This window comes from Salmo trutta, chromosome 19 (assembly GCF_901001165.1).
Source record: "Salmo trutta chromosome 19, fSalTru1.1, whole genome shotgun sequence".
NCBI lineage: Eukaryota > Metazoa > Chordata > Actinopteri > Salmoniformes > Salmonidae > Salmo > Salmo trutta.
This window is the reverse complement of record NC_042975.1, coordinates 21,079,103-21,101,379: the sequence shown is the minus strand read 5'-3', so window position 1 is coordinate 21,101,379 and position 22,277 is coordinate 21,079,103. Positions and strand designations below refer to the sequence as shown.

General features: G+C 41.9%; 1 protein-coding gene and 1 pseudogene across 1 annotated transcript in view; one reads left to right on the top strand and one right to left on the bottom strand.

Annotated features, from left to right (window-relative positions):
* The window catches only part of LOC115154167 (opioid-binding protein/cell adhesion molecule), a 447,106-nt gene extending 433,860 nt beyond the window's left edge, over window positions 1-13,246 (bottom strand). The window contains exon 1 of the mRNA XM_029700121.1: window positions 12,910-13,246. Within this exon, the coding sequence (XP_029555981.1) occupies window positions 12,910-12,970 (61 nt within the window). The 5' untranslated portion in view covers window positions 12,971-13,246. The remainder of the gene's footprint in view (window positions 1-12,909) is intronic.
* An 8,040-nt stretch (window positions 13,247-21,286) lies between these two features.
* On the top strand, window positions 21,287-21,432 carry LOC115155131 (uncharacterized; annotated as a pseudogene).
* The last annotated feature ends 845 nt before the right edge of the window (window positions 21,433-22,277 follow it).

The window sequence follows — 22,277 nt, the reverse complement described above, 5'->3', positions numbered from 1 at the left end:
TCGACCCATCATTCACATTTTTAGCATCTATAAAATATATATAATTTTTTTAGGGGGGAGGGGGCTTGCCTACTTTGCAGGAGCATTGCGCCGTGATTGGCTCAGTGTTCCGTCACTCATGGGGACACTACGTCACAGGCCAAGTCTAAGTCCTCAGTAAGAGTAGACGTCGAGCATTTAAGCCCCTTGGGTTCTGCCATAGAGTTACATTAGAAGAGCCCTTCCAAGAAGGCTCAAAGTCATTGGCCACTGATAAAATTACGTCAAATCACATTATACGTACAGTAGCTTTGATTGGACTGATCATGTCAACATCTTAATTTCAAAATCTTAGCTGGCAGTCATCATCATGAATCAAGTCGACAATCTACTGGCAAATCCTTTTTAATCCTTGTTATATGAATAGAAATAATGAAGAGAAATTATAGATAAAATGTATCGGTGCTCATCGGCCATAAAGATAATAATAAGTTGGAAATCGCAAATTCAACAATGAGTAGTTTGGAAGGAATCAGTGGCAAACTGCAAGCATTGCAAAGCAACCACTAGCCTGTTATTCAGTGGAGTGGCTGTGATGTTTTTTTCCGAGTTCCCACCATAAATCCAGAGAATGCCAGACTTTGATGGCAAAGTTTGATGCCAAAATGTGCCCACAAAAGACCACCGCGCCATCTTCCTGTTTAAGTGAGCACATCACAAGGTGAGTCCAAAAACGTTTTGTAACGTTATGCTGCTGCATAAATGATGTAATATGCAAGGGAGATATGTATACCGTAGCTACGAAAGTAATACTAAGTGTATGTTGGGTAGTAAGCTGTTAGTAGTCCAAGTGTCTCATCCTAATAATTTGGTCTATTTTCACCAATGCGGTGTTGTAAACACATCATTTGTGGCTGGTGTGTGACATCTTTGTAGACTATTTTGTACAGCTTTGACAGTGCTACTGATAGCAGTGGTGGCGCTTGGCTTGAACGTGCAAATTCAGCACACACAACATTCTATAATGGAATTGTATTATTTGACAAGTCAGATTAAAAGCTTATTTAACATGTCAAATAGTGACCCAAACGGCATTCAATGTGACTCACCCTAATAATTTAATATATTTTCACCTCTTGATTTCGCCTACGGTCCTAACTTGGTGGTGCACAACTTGGTGGTGCACAATCATTGAATATTGTAAGAGATTTCATTGTCTGCTTATATGCCCCCTTTATTTATCCTACGGTTCTGACTTGGTGTACAGGGAAAATACTGTAAGAACGGCCCATGTTCTGAATTCTGTCGCTGTACATTTCAAAAGTGCTGAACAAATAGTTATATTGACTATATCCGTCATTGCTCGGTCATTAATGTCTTAATCGAAATTATGGATTGCCTTTTATCCGCTTGTCTTCCCCTTATGCAAATAGTCTGTACATCTCAATTGTCAGTAGAAACCACATTTGTTTAAGCATGTCAGTCATATCAGCTATGTTTTTTTTAAAGGCAGTAAATGAGGCTGAATGAACTGTTTCGCTTCCAGACAAGGCTCCGCTGATAGCCAAATGTAGCAGTGGTAAGGTGTTGGGACTGCTGTTGGGACTCCGCTGCTGGGACAGCTTTATGTAGGCCCTAATAGTTTGTGGGTACCGTTTGTCACCGTTATAGTGCAATTCATGTATTTTAAGTTTTGGGTTGTGGCTTTTCTGGCATGCTTCCCACAATAATTTGTTTTGCCCCACCAAGATTTACATGTTAAAATCGCCACTGCACAGATGGCAATGATGATTGCCAAAAAGGACACATTCTCAAGTTTTGCATCAGTGTCATCATTTTACAACTTTGCAAACACCACTTTTCCAAGGTGGTTGAAGTAAATGGCCCAAAATTTCTTAAAAGCCTCCTAATGACACTCGCAGATTGCCAAGAGGTTTCAAGCACAGTAAGTGATAACACTAAATTAAAAGTCGGCGCTAACCCAATTCCCTGCACCTAACCTCAAATAGACCAGCGCTGGGAAGGCCCCCAGTAATCACAGACATAGGGATTAACTGCACTGACCATGAGGTAGCAAACGGCTAACTCCGCCATCTGGTCCACAACACTAGCCACCACCACAGTTCCTCTTCACTTGGCCAGATCCAAATGCAGAGGCACTTTCCCGCAGTTAGGGCTGTTCGGCTGACAGAGCAAAGTACTGAGTAAAGACACCCAACTGTCAAGGTGAATGAGGACCGAGGAGACATATGGGAGCATCCTCCCCTCATCTCCTCCCTTTCATCTAAACTCATCTGAAAGACCTGGACAGATTAAAACAAATGCTCAATATGGTCATCCACCCTATTGCTTTGACCTATGCCCTGATTTCAGATCAGTGCAGATGAAGGACAGGGGATAAGAAGAGGAAGCCATTTTTGACAACTCCAATGCACCCAAAAAATGGGTCATCATCCTATGCAGTGAAGGGTTGAGCCAATATATGTTTAAATCGAATATTGTGATATTTTACATTGACGATTTTTCTTTCTTTCTTTTACTTCTTTTATTCACCTTTATTTAACCAGGTAAGCTAGTTGAGAACAAGTTCTCATTTACAACTGCGACCTGGCCAAGATAGAGCAAAGCAGTGCGACACAAACAACACAGAGTTACACATGGGATAAACAAACATACAGTCAATAACACAATAGAAAAGTCAATATACAGTGTGTGCAAATGTAGTAAGATTAGGGAGGTAAGACAATAAATAGGACATACAGTGAGGGGAAAAAAGTATTTGATCCCTGGTGATTTTCTACTTTTGCCCACTGACAAAGAAATGATCAGACAATCATTTTAATGGTAGGTTTATTTGAACAGTGAGAGACAGAATAACAACAACAAAAATCCAGAAAAACGCATGTCAAAAATGTTATAAATTGATTTGCATTTTAATGAGGGAAATAAGTACTTGACCCCCTCTCAATCAGAAAGATTTCTGGCTCCTAGGTGTCTTTTATACAGGTAACGAGCTGAGATTAGGAGCACACTCTTAAAGGGAGTGCTCCTAATCTCAGTGTGTTACCTGTATAAAAGACACCTGTCCACAGAAGCAATCAATCAATCAGATTCCAAACTCTCCACCATGGCCAAGACCAAAGAGCTCTCCAAGGATGTCAGGGACAAGATTGTAGACCTACACAAAGCTGGAATGGGCTACAAGACCATCGACAAGCAGCTTGGTGAGAAGGTGACAACAGTTGGTGTGATTATTCGCACATGGAAGAAACACAAAAGAACTGTCAATCTCCCTCGGCCTGGGGCTCCATGCAAGATCTTACCTCATGGAGTTGCAATGATCATGAGAACGGTGAGGAATCAGCCCAGAACTACACGGGAGGATCTTGTCAATGATCACAAGGCAGCTGGGACCATAGTCACCAAGAAAACAATTGGTAACACACTACGCCGTGAAGGACTGAAATCCTACGGTGCCCACAAGGTCCCCCTGCTCAAGAAATCACATATACATGCCCATCTGAAGTTTGCCAATGAACATCTGAATGATTCAGAGGACAACTGGGTGAAAGTGTTGTGGTCAGATGAGACCAAAATGGAGCTCTTTGGTATCAACTCAACTCACCGTGTATGGAGGAGAAGGAATGCTGCCTATGACCCCAAGAACACCATCCCCACCGTCAAACATGGAGGTGGAAACATTATGCTTTGGGGGTGTTTTTCTGCTAAGGGGACAGGACAACTTCACCGCATCAAAGGGACGATGGACGGGGCCATGTACCGTCAAATCTTGGGTGAGACCCTCCTTCCCTCAGCCAGGGCATTTAGAATGGGTCGTTGATGGGTATTCCAGCATGACAATGACCCAAAACACACATCCAAGGCAACAAAGGAGTGGCTCAAGAAGAAGCACATTCAAGTCCTGGAGTGGCCTAGCCAGTCTCCAGACCTTAATCCCATAGAAAATCTGTGGAGGGAGCTGAAGGTTCGAGTTGCCAAACGTCAGCCTTGAAACCTTAATGACTTGGAGAAGATCTGCAAAGAGGAGTGGGACAAAATCCCTCCTGAGATGTGTGCAAACCTGGTGGCCAACTACAAGAAATGTCTGACCTCTGTTTTGCCACCAAGTACTAAGTCATGTTTTGCAGAGGGGTCAAATACTTATTCCCTCATTAAAATGCAAATCATTTTATAACATTTTTGACATGCGTTTTTCTGGATTTTTTCGTTGTTATTCTGTCTCTCACTGTTCAAAAAAACCTATCATTAAAATTATAGACTGATCATTTCTTTGTCAGTGGGCAAACGTACAAAATCAACAGGGGATCAAATACTTTTTTCCCTCACTGTAGTGGCGAAATAATTACAATTTTTCAATTAAACACTGGACTGATAGATGTGCAGAAGGTGAATGTGGAAGTAGAGATACTGGGGTGCAAAGTAGCAAAAAAATTAAAATAACATGGGGATGAAGTAGTTGGATGGGATATTTACAGATGGTCTATGTACAGGTGCAATGATCGGTAAGCTGCTCTGACAGCCGATACTTAAAGTTAGTGAGGGAGATTCAAGTCTCCAGCTTCAGTGATTTTTGCAATTCATTCTAGTCATTGGCAGCAGAGAACTGGAAGGAAAGGCAGCCAAAGGAGGAGTTGGCTTTGGGGGTGACTAGTGAAATATACCTGCTGGAGCGCGAGCTACGGGTGGGTGCTGCTATGGTGACCAGAGAGCTGAGATAAGGCGGGGCTTTACCTAGCAAAGACTTATAGATGACCTGGAGCCAGTGGGTTTGGCGACGAATATGTAGCGAGGGCCAGCCAACGAGAGCATACAGGTCTCAGTGGTGGGAAGTATATGGGGCTTTGGTGACAAAACAGATGGCACTGTGATAGACTACATCCAATTTGTTGAGTAGAGTGTTGGAGGCTATTTTGTAAATGACATCGCCGAAGTCAAGGATTGGTAGGATAGTCAATTTTACGAGGGTATATTTGGCAGCATGAGTGAAGGATGCTTTGTCTCGAAATAGGAAGCCAACTCTAGATTTAATATTGGATTGGAGATGCTTAATGTGAGTCTGGAAGGAGAGTTTACAGTCTAACCAGACACCTAGGTATTTGTAGTTGTCCACATATTCTATGTCAGAACCGTCCAGAGTAGTGATGCTAGACGGGCGGGATTGATATACTGTGAAGTTCAAGATGATATATCGTGCAAGACTATACTCTATTTGAATTTTACAAATCAAAACTGTGCAATTTTATCAGTTCAATAAGTTTAAAATGAAGTCTAAATATATTAACTAAGCCATATTGTTTCACCATACAAAAATAATTGATCAAAAATGTGAATATATTGTAAATAAGCACAAAAATTGCACAGTCTGGAATGATTTAGTTATTAACGGCACGAAACGATTATATCAGATATCATGATATTTGGAGTAGCATATCATAGAAGAGCTGTTCCCAAATATTGCCCAACATTAACGCAGTGCATATATAATAACACAGACTATTGGCTTGCAGATCATTTTGAGAAAAATTATAATTCTAGAATAGCAGCCACCCCTGAAATGGCATCCTCACCTAACGCTGGCATTTATCCTGTATGATAGACTCAACCTCATTCAATGTTTGAATTGATAACAAGCTAGGAAGATGAGACTGCAACGTCACGACAAATGAGAAAAAAATCTGGAAAAGACTGTCTAAAATCCATTATTTTGACTGTCAGTTTCATGAAACATGACTAGAAATAATGAGGACACAAAACACAACTAAGATCTTGGAATCAAAGTGTATCGACATTTCCTTCCAAGCTTGAATCCTCAACCTTATTGAAAGAGATGCTGTCTTTGTGACAAAAGTCAGAAATGTGGCCGACTTTTGGGCTTTGAGGATTCTGTGCCACCCTGTAAACAGCTTCTGGCAGACTCTCCCAAAGGAACATGTATACAGAAGTATTTCCAATGTCTCTGTTTGCAATGCTGCTTACATAGAGCCAATTCTATGGTGGAGCGCTAGCAGCGAGCGATGAAGGCAGCAGCATTCCTTTGACATGACAACCCATGAATGGCTTGCTCTGAAGTCGGCCTCTGCACGGATTATTAATCACTCTTCCTGCTTTACTAAACCGTACCACACGCCACGTGACCACTCCACTGGAACTTGGCTAAGTTTGTGAGGAAAAGAAAGCCTCTTCTGTTAGAGCCAACTACAACAAGGATATTGTTATTATTCCCAGGAAGACACACTCAAAGGCCTTAGAATGCAATTTGCGCACACTATAAATGAATATGGATTTGAGGCGAAAGGGTTTGTTAATAAATTAAATGTCTTTAGTTTGGATGAGCTGCATTGTATTTCTGAGCTATTTACTGATCAAATACCGACATCTCATTTGAATAGTGAGTATATTTAGGGTTATTTTGCTGAGAAAATAGTATCTTCTCAATCCCTTGGGTATGGCAGTCAATAGCATTGTCAATGTCATGCCAAAGGGTAGACCTAAGCATTATGAATAATTTTCCTGACAATTTTCCGATTCTATATGTGACCAATCAGGGTTTTTCTCCTGCGTGCCACAAGACTGTGTTAGTCCACTGAGCTAAAGCATTCATTCAGGGAGCTAAGACAAGTCATGTCTCAGACAAGGTTACTCATCACACAAACAGGGTTTACAAACCACCTCTGTTAAATACCTGATGGTGTTTCAATAGACACTCAGACTTATATACACTGAGTGTACAAAACACTAGGAACACAATATCTTTCCATGACAGACTGACCAGGTGAATCCAGGTGAAAGCCATGATCCCTTATTGATGTCAGTTGTTAAATCCACTTTAATCAGTGTAGATGAAGGTGAGGAGACAGGTTAACATAGGATTTTTAAGCCTTGAGACAATTGATACATGGATTGTGTATGTGTGCCATTCAGAGGGTGAATGGGCAAGAAAAACGATTTAAGTGCCTTTGAATGGGGTATGGTAGTAGGTGCCAGGTGCACAGGATGGTGTCAAGAACTTCAATGCTGCTGAGTTTTTCATGCTCAACTGGTCCACCACCCGAAGGACATCCTCACAACTTGACACAACAGTGGTTAAGCATTAGAGTCAACATGGGCCAGCATCCCTGTGGAATGCTTTTAATACCTTGTCCATGCCCAATGAATTGAGGCTGTTCTGAGGGCAAAAGGCGGTGCAACTCAATATTGGGACGGTTTTCCTAATGATTTGTACACTCAGCGTATGATTGGAAGCACAGCCGAGAGCTGCCCAGTGACACAAGCCTACGTGACGAGGTAAATAACTTATATGCTCGCTTCGAGGCAAGTAACACTGCAACATGCATGGGAGCATCAGCTGTTCTGGACGACTGTGTGATCACGCTCTCCGCAGCCAATGCAAGACCTTTCAACAGGTCAACATTCACAAGGCCGCTGGGCCAGATGGATTACCAGGACGTGTACTCCAAGCATGCGCTGACCAACTGGCAAGTGTCTTCACTGACATTTTCAACCTCTCCCTGTCTGAGTCTGTAATACCAACATGTTTCAAGCAGACCACCATAGTCCCTGTGCCCAAGGTAACCTGCCTAAATGACTACCAACCCGTAGCACTCACGTCTATAGCCATGAAATGCTTTGAAAGGCTGGTCATGACTCACATCAACACCATTATCCCAGACATCCTAGACCACTCCAGTTTGCATACCGCCCCAACAGATCTACAGATGATGCAATCTCTATTGCACTCCACACTGCCCTTTCACACCTGGACAAAAGGAACACCTATGTGAGAATACTATTAATTGACTAGAGCTCAGCGTTCAACAACATAGTGCCCTCTAAGCTCATCACTAAGCTAAGGACCCTGGGACTAAACACCTCCCTCTGCAACTGGATCCTGGACTTCCTGATGGGCCGCCCCCAGGTGGTAAGGGTAGGTAACAACACGTCCGCCATGCTGATCCTCAACATGGGTGCCCCTCAGGGGTGCATGCTCAGTCCCCTGCTGTACTCCCTGTTCACTCATGACTGCACGGCCAGACACGACTCCAACACCATCCTTATGTTTGCTGATGACACAACAGTGGCCTGATCACCGACAACGATGAGACAGCCTATAGGGAGGAGGTCAGAAACCTGACCTTGTGGCGCAAGGACAACAACCTCTCCCTCAACGTGATCAAGACAAAGGAGATGATCGTGGACTACAGGAAAAGGAGGACTGAGCATGCCACCATTCTCATCGATGGGGCTGTAGTGGAGCAGGTTGAGAGCGTTAAGTTCCTTGGCGTCCATATCCCCAACAAACTAACATGGTCCAAGCACACCAAGACAGTCATGAAGAGGGCACGACAAAAAGTATTCCCCCTCAGGAGACTGAAAAGATTCTCAGATCCTCAAAAGGTTTTACAGCTGCACCATCGAGAGTATCCTGACGGGTTGCATCACTGCCTGGTACGGCAACTGCTCAGCCTCCGACCACAAGGCACTACTGAGGGTAGTGCGTACGGCCCAGTACATCACAGGGGTCAAGCTTCATGTCATCCAGGACCTCTATACCAGGCGGTGTCAGAGGAAGGTCCTAAAAATTGTCAAAGACTCCAACCACCCTAGTCATAGACTGTTTTCTCTGCGCGGTACCGGAGTGCCAAGTCCAAGAGACTTCTAAACAGCTTTTACCACCAAGCAAGCCATAAGACTCCTGAACAGCTAATCAATTGGCAACCCGGACTATTTGCATTGCTCCCTCCCCCCACCCTCTTCTACGCTGCTGCTACTCTCTGTTATTATCTATGCATAGTCACCTGAATAACTCCACCTACATGTACATATTACCTCAATACCGATGCCCACGTACATTGACTCTGTACCGGTACCCCCTGTATATAGCCCCGCTATTGTTATTTACTGCTGCTCTTTAATTATTTGTTATTCTTATCTCTTACTTTTTGGGGGGTATTTTTTTAAAACTGCATTGTTGGTTAAGGGCTTGTAAGTAAGCATTTCACTGTAAGGTCTACACCTGTTGTATTCGGCGCATGTGACAAATAACATTTGATTTGATTTGATTTAAATCACTATAATGTGTCTACAGAGCACAAATACATCAACAAGTTACAAACATGTATGAGTGTTGAAATACTGTGCTGTAATGCTGTAATACTGTAATGCTGCGACAAATTGTTCCAAACAACAGTGACAAATGAGCCAATATGATAACAATGACCTCTAAACATCCTCTCATTTATAATTTGCTCCTTCAGGAAATGAGCAAGCCCTCTTGTTATTTTGATAAAATGGGCAAAGTGGCAATTTCACATCTGGGTGGTAACCGATGTCAATTACTCACGATCATCTGCACCTAATTTGCTTAATAACATATCATGCTGGGAAGCACAGGGGTGGTGTCACTTTGGGAAAAATAAGGCCGCACCCAATGAGAGGGTACCTTCTTACATAGAAATCGCACAACTTAAAGGGATACTTCAGGATTTTGGCAATGAGGCCCTTTATCTACTTCCCCAAAGTCAGATGAACTTGTGGATACCATGGATACCGTGTTCAAATATTTTTTTTTGCATTTTTGGTTAAAACATTTTCTATTCTTAAATTAGCCTAACCCTAATAGTTCAACTTGGAAGAGGCGAAGTGTGAGGGGTAGCTGGGCCCAAAATCTGTCTTCTCCAGCAGGTGGCGTTTTATTTTTCGCTAAACAAGCAAGGAGTTTTTGTATGGCGGTTTCTGTATGGAGAGTTTCGAATTTGGTTAACAAAAATGGAATGGCTTATTCGCTACGTGTGGCTTATTTGATCAAATAGAAGTTTCGTAATGATTATGTTGTTACTAGTGTACAGATTTAAATAGGACTATTAACATCCTGGCAACTTTATATCGGAGTTGCCCTTATATTGGCTACAATGGTCCCACCTGATCTTGCCTCCTCCTGACTGTCTTCCATTTTTGAAGAAATGTATTTTCATTGATAAAGCAGCCACTAGAGTATCTGGTCAATATAATGGATAATCTGTGATGCTATCTACTCATTGTTGCATACTATACTGAACAAAAACATAAACGCAACATGCAACAATTTCAACAAATTTACTGGGTTACAGTTCATATCAGGAAATCAGTCAATTTAAATAAATGAATTAGGCCCTAATCTATGGATTTCACATGACTGGGCAGGGGCGCAGCCATAGAAGACTGATCCACCCACTGTGGAGCAAGGCCCAGCCAATCAGAATGAGTTTTTCCCCACAAAATAGCTCTATTACAGACAGAAATACTCCTCAGTTTCATCAGCTGTCCGGGCAGCTGGTCTCAGACGATCCCGCAGGTGAAGAAGCCAGATGTGGAGGTCCTGGGCTAGCGTAGTTACATGTGGTCTGTGGTTGTATGGCCGGGTGGATGTAGTGCCAAATTCTCTAAAACGATGTTGGATGCAGCTTTTGATAAAGAAATGAACATTAACTTATAATGCAAAGCTCTGATGTTCATTAATGCAGTCAGCATGCCAATTGCACGCTCCCTCATAACTTTAGACATCTGTGACATTGTGTTGTTTGACAAAACTGCACATTTTATAGTGGCCTTTTATTGTCCCCAGCACAAGTTGCACCTATGTAATGATCATGCTGTTTAATCAGCTTCTTGATATGCCACACCTGTCAGATGGATGGATTATCTTGGCAAAGGAGAAATGCTCACTAACAGGGATGTAAACTAATTTGATTAATTTATCTAAACTCTGAACAGAATAGGAATGGAGTTATAGGCCTACTCAGACTGGTTTATAGCCAGACAATCATATTAGACCTATACCGTAGTAGACCATATATCTATCCTATTTAAAAAGCACTGAAGACAAAAACATACATTTTTTGCATATTGAGAATGCATCATGCTTGATTGCGTTGTTTCCCGCTATTCGTTGATTTCGGTAATGCTTTCCCATATGTAATTGATCAGCTTTTGTCAAAGCCGAAATGAGTATGACATCTGGGCATTAAAATGTAAGTTTAAACGTATGCAACATTTTGAAATGTCGCATACTATTAAACTACATTTTTTCACCTACTCAACTGGCCTACTATTTAGGACGCAAGCAGACTATGGGTATCCGGACAAGGCCAGTATCACGCCCTCACATTTTAATGTGAATTGGTCATGTTCCTCTTCCTCATCATATTTACATATCACTTTTCAATGCAGATTAGTTGTATTTAGCCAGTCATATTGTTCCAGTTGTGTGTTATGCTTATTGACTCATTTTTCAAAAGCTCTATAAGGTATTATGTGCATTGTGTACAAAGAGAGGAGCGCAGTGTGTCACTTTCACAAGGACAGCTCTCTAAAATACCATATTTGGCCTGGGGATCCTTATTGAGTAACTGTAGCCTTGCTGTCCTAAGGAAAGGACACTCTACCCATCAGCAATGTTCTTCATGTCTTTTCACAGGGGCAGCTTACCCCCCTCACAATGTTTTCACCTCCTGCTTACCCCTTGCACTCTCGGTTGGAAGTCGAACAACAGCTGCTGCTCCAAATTTCGATTTAACCACCAATAATTCTCGCCTTTGGCTGAGGCAGGCTGGTGGAAGGAAGGACTGGAGGGCACAATAGACAGAGCCTGCGAGGGTCTTGGCCGGATCGCCACAGGAATATGTGTTGCATCCTGGCAACGCTCGGCCAGAGCTGCCTCAGAGCCAGACAGAGGCTCAGGGGGGAGGAGGAGCGAAGAGGGAGGGGAGGGGAAATTGCCACTTGCCACTCAACACTCCACATACAGAGCCAAGTGGTTGGAGGGGGACATTGTCATAGGGCTGTTTTCCATGAAGGACATGACCCTGTCCTCTACACATTTTACGTGGCTCCCCCTTATGTGCCATAGTGAGAATGCCAAGGCAAGTGAGAATGGGCTACAATATGCAATGTAATACAGGCTAGTGGATGAGCAGTGTGGTAATATGCTTTTTCTGCAAGTCACAGTGACATATCCATAATACATAAGAGAGGAAATGTAATTTGATTAATAGATTCTATAAGAACATATACTGTATATGTATAACATATACTGTATAACATATATTTACTCAAATATTTAAACAAAAAAAGCTATGAAATATGTGACGAAGCAACTTGTTGGCTAATAGAAAAACGTTCAGTGAAGCTGTCCACAACACTTAAGACTACAGAGGAAACATTAGAAGCATGCCACATGTCACGAATCAAGTAGGCTAGGATACTCCCTCAAAAGCAAATGTTGCATTTCCAATCAATTTAGTTACCTGTGAGGGTTAACACGGCTTAACTTCGATGACCTGAACACGTTGTCGATGCGGATTAACCAGTCATTCTTAATCAACTTTACTCAAAAACCTGCTGTCCGGAGTGACATTTACAATGCGTCAAAAAGCTTCGCGGGGAAAAGCCATAACGTGCATCAAGAGCCAGAGAGACACACGCGAATTGCTCCATCAGAGAAGCAATGCTAGCCTACATGATAATCTACCATAAAGCTAAACAAATATTTTTTAAACCTACAAATGTAAAACTTTGAATTACTGGGGTATAAATAAAGGCAAAAGTTAAGAGGGGGACATGTTCATAGTGAAGCCTTAAGTTTGGGTTTACAATCACTTGGAACAGTAGCCTACTTGTTAGGCAAACCTTGAAATCCCTTGACAACCACCACCATCATGACAGTCGAGTCTCACAGTAATCGCCTGGTTTAACTGTCACTTTGTTGGCATGTGATGTCAAATCTCGGAGCCACGCAATAGGGAATCTACAGTACCTATATAGAAAGAGCGCGCATATGTAGAATAAGTGCGCACTCACCTAATGTACATAATGCAATAGGTATAACACTTATGTCACCTGCCATTTCTCCCCGCAAAAAAAATAATTGCCCACCTTGTTGAATCAGAAGAATGGCCATCCCGCTCAGCAAAACCCAGAACATAGGATTCTTCATGGTGGTTTTGACTGGTCTTCTCTGTGTAGTTGTAGAAGAGTATGTTGCCGCTCAGATATAGCCTACTACAAACACAAATCCTCGGAAAAGTGTAGCAAGCAGACTGCAGTTCCCGCTACGTCCCGGGTCCCTATCTGACTGTAAAGCAGCCACCAACGCAAGCAGCACCAAGTCCCTCCTTTACCAAGGTATTGGTCGTAATTTGTATGAGGCTGCTTGGATAGGCTTCCAGTGGCTTACAAAGACACTTCTGTCCAGGAACCCGCTGTGATTCCCACTAACCAAGTGTGTATCAGTGCGCCTTTCCCGCGTCTTGCTTTATGCGTGCGTGCGTAGGTCGATATCGACCGTGTTCAAAACGTTATCCTATTTCAAAAACAAGCAATGTATTTGAAATGTAGGCCTATCTGATGTTTAGACAGGCGGATTTGTATTTTATTCAAAACGTGTTAAGCATATGATAGCCTAGCTAGTATTCGGTCTTAAAAATATATAGACTTAGAAAGCAATTTAAAATAGCCTTATTTAGACGACTAATGTAACATTTTAGTTGTCATTTTGCTAGTTTAATGTCCGTAAAGGGGGATATAATGCAGTAAAAGTAACTATATAGCCTACTTTTAGAATGTAGCCTACTTTAGCCTCGTTTAGAAAGAGATACAGTTCTCTTAACGAGGCAAAAGTAGGCTTCATTCTATAACTATATAGTATACTTTACTGCAGCCCACGTAGGCTAATTCCGGTTATAAACAACCATCACATCTTCCACAAAAACACTGGTCACATAAGTCGCCAAGCGAAGGCTATTAATCAATGTTGAAGGGCCCTGTCACTTTAGCAGTCTCTGCGATGCCAGAATGCAGAACAAGACGAAATAAATTGGTGTAACTGCCCTCAGTTCAGCAGCTGGACAGCTCCCATGTTTTCCCTTACGCTGCATTCTACTTCTCAACGGGTAAATGAATTGCATGAGAGGAGACGTTTGACACATGCATTATATTTAGTCAGCATTATGGACCTACTTATAACCCTACAGTTTTTCCTGAATTTACTTGTGTTAGTGGAAAACAAGATGTAAATGGATGACTTGTAAGGGCTGTCGTCGTAAGAAAACCAAGATGCAGCGGAGGATGTGTATTCATTTCAAAAATGTAATCAAATTAACCACTATAAACAAAATACTCGACAGAAACGACAGCAAACAGTCCTGTCTGGTCCTACATGAACAAAACAGAAAACAATCACCCACAAACCCCAAAGGAAAAAACAGGCTACTTCTGTGTGACTCCCAATCAGCAACAACGAACTACAGCTGTGCCTGATTGGGAGCCACACACGGCCAAACAAAAGAAACCAGCCAACATAGAAAAATGAACATAGAACGCCCACCCAATGTAACACCCTGGCCTAACCAAAATAACGAACAAAAAAAACCTTTCTATGGCCAGGGCGTTACATGACTGATGCTGCAATCTTTTCTTTTCGCAGTCATAAACAAACATCCAAAGTGAACAATGAAAAAATCACAGGCCTGCACTAATGAACTACTGAATGAACTACTCTTCAGGATCGGACCCTTTTTTTCAATTTTCGCCCAAAATGACATACCCAAATCTAAATGCCTTTAACTTGGGCCCTGAAGCAAGGATATGCATACTTTTGGTACCATTTGAAAGGAAACACTTTGAAGTTTGTGGAAATGTGAAAGGAATGTAGGAGAATATAACACAGTAGATCTGGTAAAAGATAATACAAAGAAAAAGAAAACCGTTCTTTTGTATTTTTTTGTACCATCATCTTTGAAATGCAAGACAAAGGCTATCATGTATTATTCCAGCCCAGCTACAATTTAGATTTTGGCCACTAGATTGCAGCAGTGCATGTGCAAAGTGTTCGACTGATCCAATGAACCATTGCATTTCTGTTCAACATTTTGTATCAAGACTGCCCAAATGTGCCTAATTGGTTTATTAATAACTTTTCATGTTCAAAACTGTGCACTCTCCTAAAACAATAGAATGGTATTATTTCACTGTAATAGCTACTGTAAATTGGACAGTGCATTTAGATTAACAAGAATGTAAGCTTTCTGCCAATATCAGATATGTCTATGTCCTGGGAAATTTTCTTGTTACTTACAACCTCATGCTAATCTCATTAGCCTACGTTAGCTCAACGTCCCCCAGGGGACCCACCTTAATAGCACTTCACAGTGCATCAATGACAAGGTATGACAATTAAACAATTGTACGTGAATGATTTTGTTTCTTTGGAACGAGCACCAGTAGGCACCATTTGGTAGTGTCCAATTGAGTTGAATTAATAACAAAAAAAGTAAGCTGCTGAGGGAGATATGGTTCATAATAATGGCTGGAATGGAGTGAATGGATTGTTATTGTTATCAAACACATGGAAACCACGTGTTTGATACAAGTCTATGTATTCTGTTCCAGCCATTACTATGAGCTGTCCTTCTCTCAGCAGCCTCCACTGCTAACCATTTATATAATTTGCTATCAAAGACAGGTAATACCAGTGGGAAGAGTATTGCAAAATAAAGTGCTACTGCATTGATTTCATCAAGTACATTTATAGTGTCAACATACACATGCTTACTATACACTTTTCTATTGTGCACCAAGTGTGGGGACCACTGGGACCACTTTGCAATCATTGGTTTTTGTTTGACATACATTTTAAAGTGAAACATCTTAGTCTTCTGTTATCGTGGAATTGCATTATTAAGTATAGTTCCTTTGCCATGGATCAAACATTTGCCCAATCAAGAGATGTGTAATCCCATCAACACCCTTGTGTGTTGAATGTGTGTAAGACTAACGTAACACAACATTACGTAACACATTAAATCAGCACTACTCAGCAGATCCGACTCAGATCACAGAATTGTCCTAAATGAGCCCATTTGCTGTGAAAAGCCATGAAAATAATTCCATGTCCACAACTTGACAGTCCGTTTCCCCCACTCTGATGACCAAACAGTTGGCTCAAGAGGCCATCAACTGCATTGCTAATGCACTCTAATGATATTTTGCTTTGAAAACTGTGCCATTTCACTAAACTATGGTTACTGTCCAACATATTCACTTTGATTATAATTGTTTTCACCATCATTTGCAGGGCAATTTTCTAGGTATAGAAAAAGTGGAGTAGCCAGCATTACATGGGATGTCCCTGATCAACGTGGTCTCAGGGCAATTAGTATTATTCTGCATGTAAAACTCTGAGACTCTATTTAGTATGATATGATACGTTACATTAACCTGTTTGGTATAGGGGGCAGTATTGAGAATTTTGGAAAAATATGTTCCCATTTTTAACTGCCTCCTACACCAACTCAGAAGCTAGAATATGCATATTATTGTTCAGATAGAAAACACTCTGAATTTTCTAAAACTGTTTGAATGGTGTCTGTGAGTATAACAGAACTCCTATGGCAGGCAAAAACCTGACAAGGCTTCAAGCAGGAAGTACCCTGTCTGACAAGGAGTCGTGCGTCTTACCTCTTTTTATTGAAAAGTAAGGATCTTAGCTGTAACGTGACAATTCCCAGGGCTCCAATAGGCTCTCAGAGCCCGCGAAAACCCTGAAGGTTTACGAGGGAGCCTCAGGTTGAAACATATTATCGCCTTTTGTAAGTGGCTGCTCCGAGGACCTTTCAATGATGCGCGTGCATGAGTCGCTTCTGAGGAGAAATTTTATTCGGCTGTTTAGGCTCAATGCATACTCCCGGTCGGAATATTATCACTTCTCTACGACATAAATGGCATAAAAATTGGTTTTAAACAGCGGTTGACATGCTTCGAAGTACGGTAATGGAATATTTAGACATTTTTGACAAGCCAACGCGCCATGCGCGGGACCGTGAAAAAGCATTCTGATAGTGTCTAGAACTCACGAACAAAACGTCGCTGTTGGAACATAACGATGGATTATTTGGGACCAAACCAACATTTGTTATTGAAGTAGAAGTCCTGGCAGTGTATTCTGATGAAGAACAAGCAAGGTAAGAACATTTTTCTTATAGGAAATGTGATTTTGGTGGAGGCTGAACTGGGTGGGTATCTAAATAGCTAGCCCTGTAATGCCGGGCTATGTACTTAGATTATTGCAAAATGTGCTTCATCCGAAAAGCTATTTTAAAATCGGACATATCGAGTGCATAGAGGAGTAATGTATCTATAATTCTTAAAATAATTGTTATGCTTTTTGTGAACGTTTATCGTGAGTAATTTAGTAAAATCACCGGAAGTGTTCGGTGGGAATGCTAGTTCTGAACGTCACATGCTAATGTAAAAAGCTGGTTTTTGATATAAATATGAACTTGATTGAACAGACATGCATGTATTGTATAACACAATGTCCTAGGTGTGTCATCTGATGAAGATCATAAAAGGTTAGTGCTGCATTTAGCTGTGGTTTGGGTTTATGTGACATGATATGCTAGCTTGAAAAATGGGTGTCAGATTTTTTCTGGCTGGGCACTCTGCTGACATAATCTAATGTTTTGCTTTCGTTGTAAAGCCTTTTTGAAATCGGACAGTGGGGTTAGATTAACGAGATTCTTGTCTTTAAATAGCTGTGAAATAGTCATATGTTTGAGAAATTGAAGTAATAGTATTTCTAACGATTCAAAAATCGCGCCATTGGAATTACAATAGCTGTTACGTAGGTGGGACGAAATCGTCCCACATAGCCCAGAGAGGTTAAGTTACATAATGATTGGAATAGTGGTCGTACAATATCATATGAATTGGATTATGTAAGTTATCATATATCTTGTAGGACGTATAGTATGATACGTCTTACGTGGTTGTACAATAGCATACGAATTGGATGAGACGAGGCTGCTTGTTACGTGGTAACAACAAAGGAGAATTACGGGGAGAATTTACATTGGTGGTTAAGAGAATTAACGACAAAGGTTAGGATAATTTACGTGAAGGGTTAGGGGAACTAAAACTTCAAAGGTTAGGTGAATTTTAAGTTCAGAATAAAGGTTCAGGAAGGGTTAGCTAAAATGCTACAGTTGTCCCCAACATGACTCGAACACACAACTTTTGGAGTGCTAGACCGTCGCGGATTAAGCCCACCCATCCTCCCTGACCAACTTCCTACATTTGCTTCTGTCTAAAGTAACTAGACCATTAGTAGGTATCTTACTTCATGAAAGTGCTCTGAAATACGTAAAGTATGTTTCATATTGGCTCTGAGGCCAGGCTGCCCTGAGGGACTAAGAGCAGGTTACAGGGCACAAAGGGAAAATTTGCTTTTTTGGGCTAGCAAAGAAAACAGAAATGTCTGTCAGACATTGCTTGTACACATTTTATTTTCTTGTCTGTTCGTCTAAGCCTCAACAAAAGGGGAGCCTCAGAAGTAAATGTGTTTTTAATGCCAACGGGAAAAATCATTAACCAGCTCAGCCAAGTGCGACTCCAGTCAGGTTCAGCGAAGTGCAACTGCAGTCAAGTCCAATTGTCAATGAAATCCCAAAGATCAATTGTCAAAATCTGAAGCCAAATCCCAATAGGCATGGCAGGGCTGCTGCGGCGGAAAATGAAGCATGCGGCCAAAATGTATTATTTGACAATCCTGCTTAGCCCCACACGTCAAGGCAAGCCATATAGATTATTATTATATTTGTTTACATTTACAGACACAAATAATCTGCCAGCCCGAAGAGCTTGGTAACAGGCAGGGACGTCTAGAGCAGCTGAGATAGAACAGTGAAAGCCCTGTGCAATGTAAACGAAATAGACGGACTCAGAGTAAAGGAGCTAAGAAGAGAGCTCCAATCTCTACTACTGCAGGTGGAATGTGAGTCAGATTTGGAGGTTAACTAGGACGGTGGCAGAATGGGGCTGCAGCGTGCCCCAAGAGTCGCCTCTTGGCTCAGTGATCCATTCATTTCATTTCATTTCTACCTCCAATGGCTTGAGCCACACCACTCGCCCATATACTGTATGAGGAGGGGAATACGAGGAGACAGGCAGGCAGGAAGGGAACTAGGCTACACTACCCAGTCCCTCATGGATATGTCAAGTTGTCTCCCACCAGTTTGCATTACATACCTCACCTTGCCCCCATCTGCGAAGATACAGTCAAATTCTGATATATTATCTTATGCATCTGAAGCAAAGAAGAAAAAGTGGTAGACCTCCACTTTCCCTACGGGTATGGGAATACAAAAAAAAGCAGATATATTCCACCACAGAATCATTTGCATATATCCGCACAAATGGGAAAACCATGTCAAGAAACTTGCAACGCACTCTCAGAATACAATCCAGTGCATTACATGGATAGCATATACAAACACCATTCAGGAAACAGTGAAGTGAGAAGATTTATAAGCCTACCAGATGAGGAGTTGGGTGATCTTGTACACAGAGAGAGATTAATATGCCAGGGGGCACCACTCTGGGGACCTGCGGGTAGAAAAACCTCATATTTAATACCAGGAATTTCCTTGCATTCTCATTCATCCTGAGCACCGTTGTAATGCATACAAAAGTACCCAGACTCTTATTAATTCACATCTACATTTCAGTGTCAGTTCTTTCACTTGGAAACTACATTGGGATTTGCCAGCAGCCTCCAGGAGGAGAGTGGAAAATGAGAGAGCGGGGAACATGGGACTGTACTGGGAAGAGAGGGTTATGGAATTGTAGAAGGAATTGAGAAGCTGATCACACAATGATTATGCTTGTGTGACAGTTTTGAATGTGGGTCAAAAGGGAAATAAAAGTATTATTTGAGTTTTTTGCCCCCACCTCCCTCTTCCCGCCTGCTGTGTACCGGAGTTCTCCTTGCTAGCTATCGGGAGGCGGGCAGACACCATTCGCTCCCGCCTGCTGAGCACCTGCCCTCACCGCCGTTAACAGAACTACAGAACTGCAGGGAAAGAGTGCACGACAGGCGGGGCGAAGGACACTGTCTACCGGTCGCCCCAGCCTCCCACTAGCACAGCAGGCAGGAGGCTGGGGCAACACCATGTGCTAGCTAACTAGCTTGCTAGCACACGATGTCGCACCCTCTTTTCTGCGTGAGGACACTGTCTACAGCTAGCTACTTCGGTACACAGCAGGCATGGGTGACACCATGTGCTAGCTAGCACACAGTGTTGCCTCCCGCCTGCTGTGTACCTGAGTCCTCATTGGAACTAAATTCAGCAAAAAAAGAAACGTCCCTTTTCAGAACCCTGTCTTTCAAAGATAATTCGTAAAAATCCAAATAACTTCACAGATCTTCATTGTAAAGGGTTTAAACACTGTTTCCCATGCTTGTTCAATGAACCATAAATAATTAATTAACATGCAGCTGTGGAACGGTCATTAAGACACTAACAGCTTACAGACGGTAGGCAATTAACCTCTCTGGGAACCTGGGACGCTTGCGTCCCACCCTAGTCAACAGCCAGTGGAATCACGTCGCGCGAAATACAAATTCCTCATAAATGCTTTAACTTCAATTTCTCAAACATATGACTATTTTACACCATTTTATAGATACACCTCTCCTGAATCGAACCACGTTGTCCGATTTCAAAAAGGCTTTACAGCAAAAGCAAAACATTAGATTATGTTAGGAGAGTACCCTTCCAAAAAAAATCACAACTAGCATGCATCACAAATACCCAAAACACAGCTAAATGCAGCACTAACCTTTGACAATCTTCATCAGATGACACTCCTAGGACATCATGTTACACAATACATGCATTTTTGTTCGATAAAGTTCATATTTATATATAAAAACAGCATTTTACATCGGCGCATGACGTTCAGAAAATATTTTCCCTCAAATGCTTCCGGTGAATCAGCGTTACAATTTACAAAATTACTATTCGAAAACATTGTTAAAATTTAATATTGTCATTCAAAGAATTATAGATTAACATCTCATGAATGCAACCGCATTGCCAGATTTAAAAATAACTTTACTGGGAAAATCACACTTTGCAATAAACGAGGTGGTATGCTCAGAAAAATAGGCTAGGCGATACATGTTAGCGCCATCTTCGAACCATCTAAAATCAAATACACTATTGTAAATATTCCCTTACCTTTGATTATCTTCATCAGAAGGCACTTCCAGGAATCCCAGGTCCACAACAAATGTAGTTTTGTTAGAAAAAGTTAATAATTTATGTCCCAATAGCTCCTTCTTGTTAGCGCGTTCCGAAGGCTACTCATAATGTACTGTAGTGCGCGGGACTTGTCGCCATGAAAGAGCAAAACAAATATATTTACGTTCGTTTAACGGAGAACGGCACCTTCCTCCCGAAAGCATTGCGGTATCGCTTCTCGGCCTTTTGGCTAAGATCAAGTGTAGTATCTGTTTAAACATGTCAAACGTTGTATAACATACATCTTTAGGGCCTTTTTCAACCAGAGCTTCAATAATATTCAAGGCGGACGATTGCATTGTCTTACTAAACGTTTCGGATCAAAAGGGTTCCCATGGGTGCCAGCGTCATAGTAGTAATGGCCCTACCCCTGTGACCAACTTCCCAAGCCTTTCTTTCGGTCAGTTTCTACCATAGAAGACTCAAAACACTTTGTAAAGACTGTTGACATCAAGTGGAAGCCTTAGGAAGTGCTAAATGAATCCTAACTCATGGTGTGTCTCATAGGCAAAGTGTTGAAGGTGATTCCACAAATCAGATTTCCACTTCCTGCATGGAATCTTCTCAGGTTTTTGCCTGCTATATGAGTTATGTTATACTCACAGACACCATTCAAACAGTTTTAGAAACTTTAGAGTGTTTTCTATCCAAATCTACTAATTATATGCATATTCTAGTTACTGGGCAGGAGTAGTAATCAGATTAAATCGGGTACGTTTTTTATCCGGCCGTGCAAATACTGCCCCCTATCCCCAACAGGTTTTAAGGTCACAGTTATGAAAGCTTAGGACACTAAAGAGGCCTATCTACTGACTCTGAAAAACACCCCAAAAAAGATGCCCAGGGTCCCTGCTCATCTGCGTGAACGTGCCTTAGGCATGTTGCAAGGAGGCATGAGGACTGCAGATGTGGCCAGGGCAATAAATTGCAATGTCCGTACTGTGAGACGCCTAAGACAGCGCTACAGGGAGACAGGACGTACAGCTGATCATCCTCGCAGTGGCAGACCACGTGTAACAACATAGGATCGGTACATCCAAACATCACACCTGCGGGACAGGTACAGGATGGCAACAACAACTGCCCGAGTTACACCAGGAACGCACAATCCCTCCATCAGTGCTCAGACTGTCCGCAATAGGCTGAGAGAGGCTGGACTGA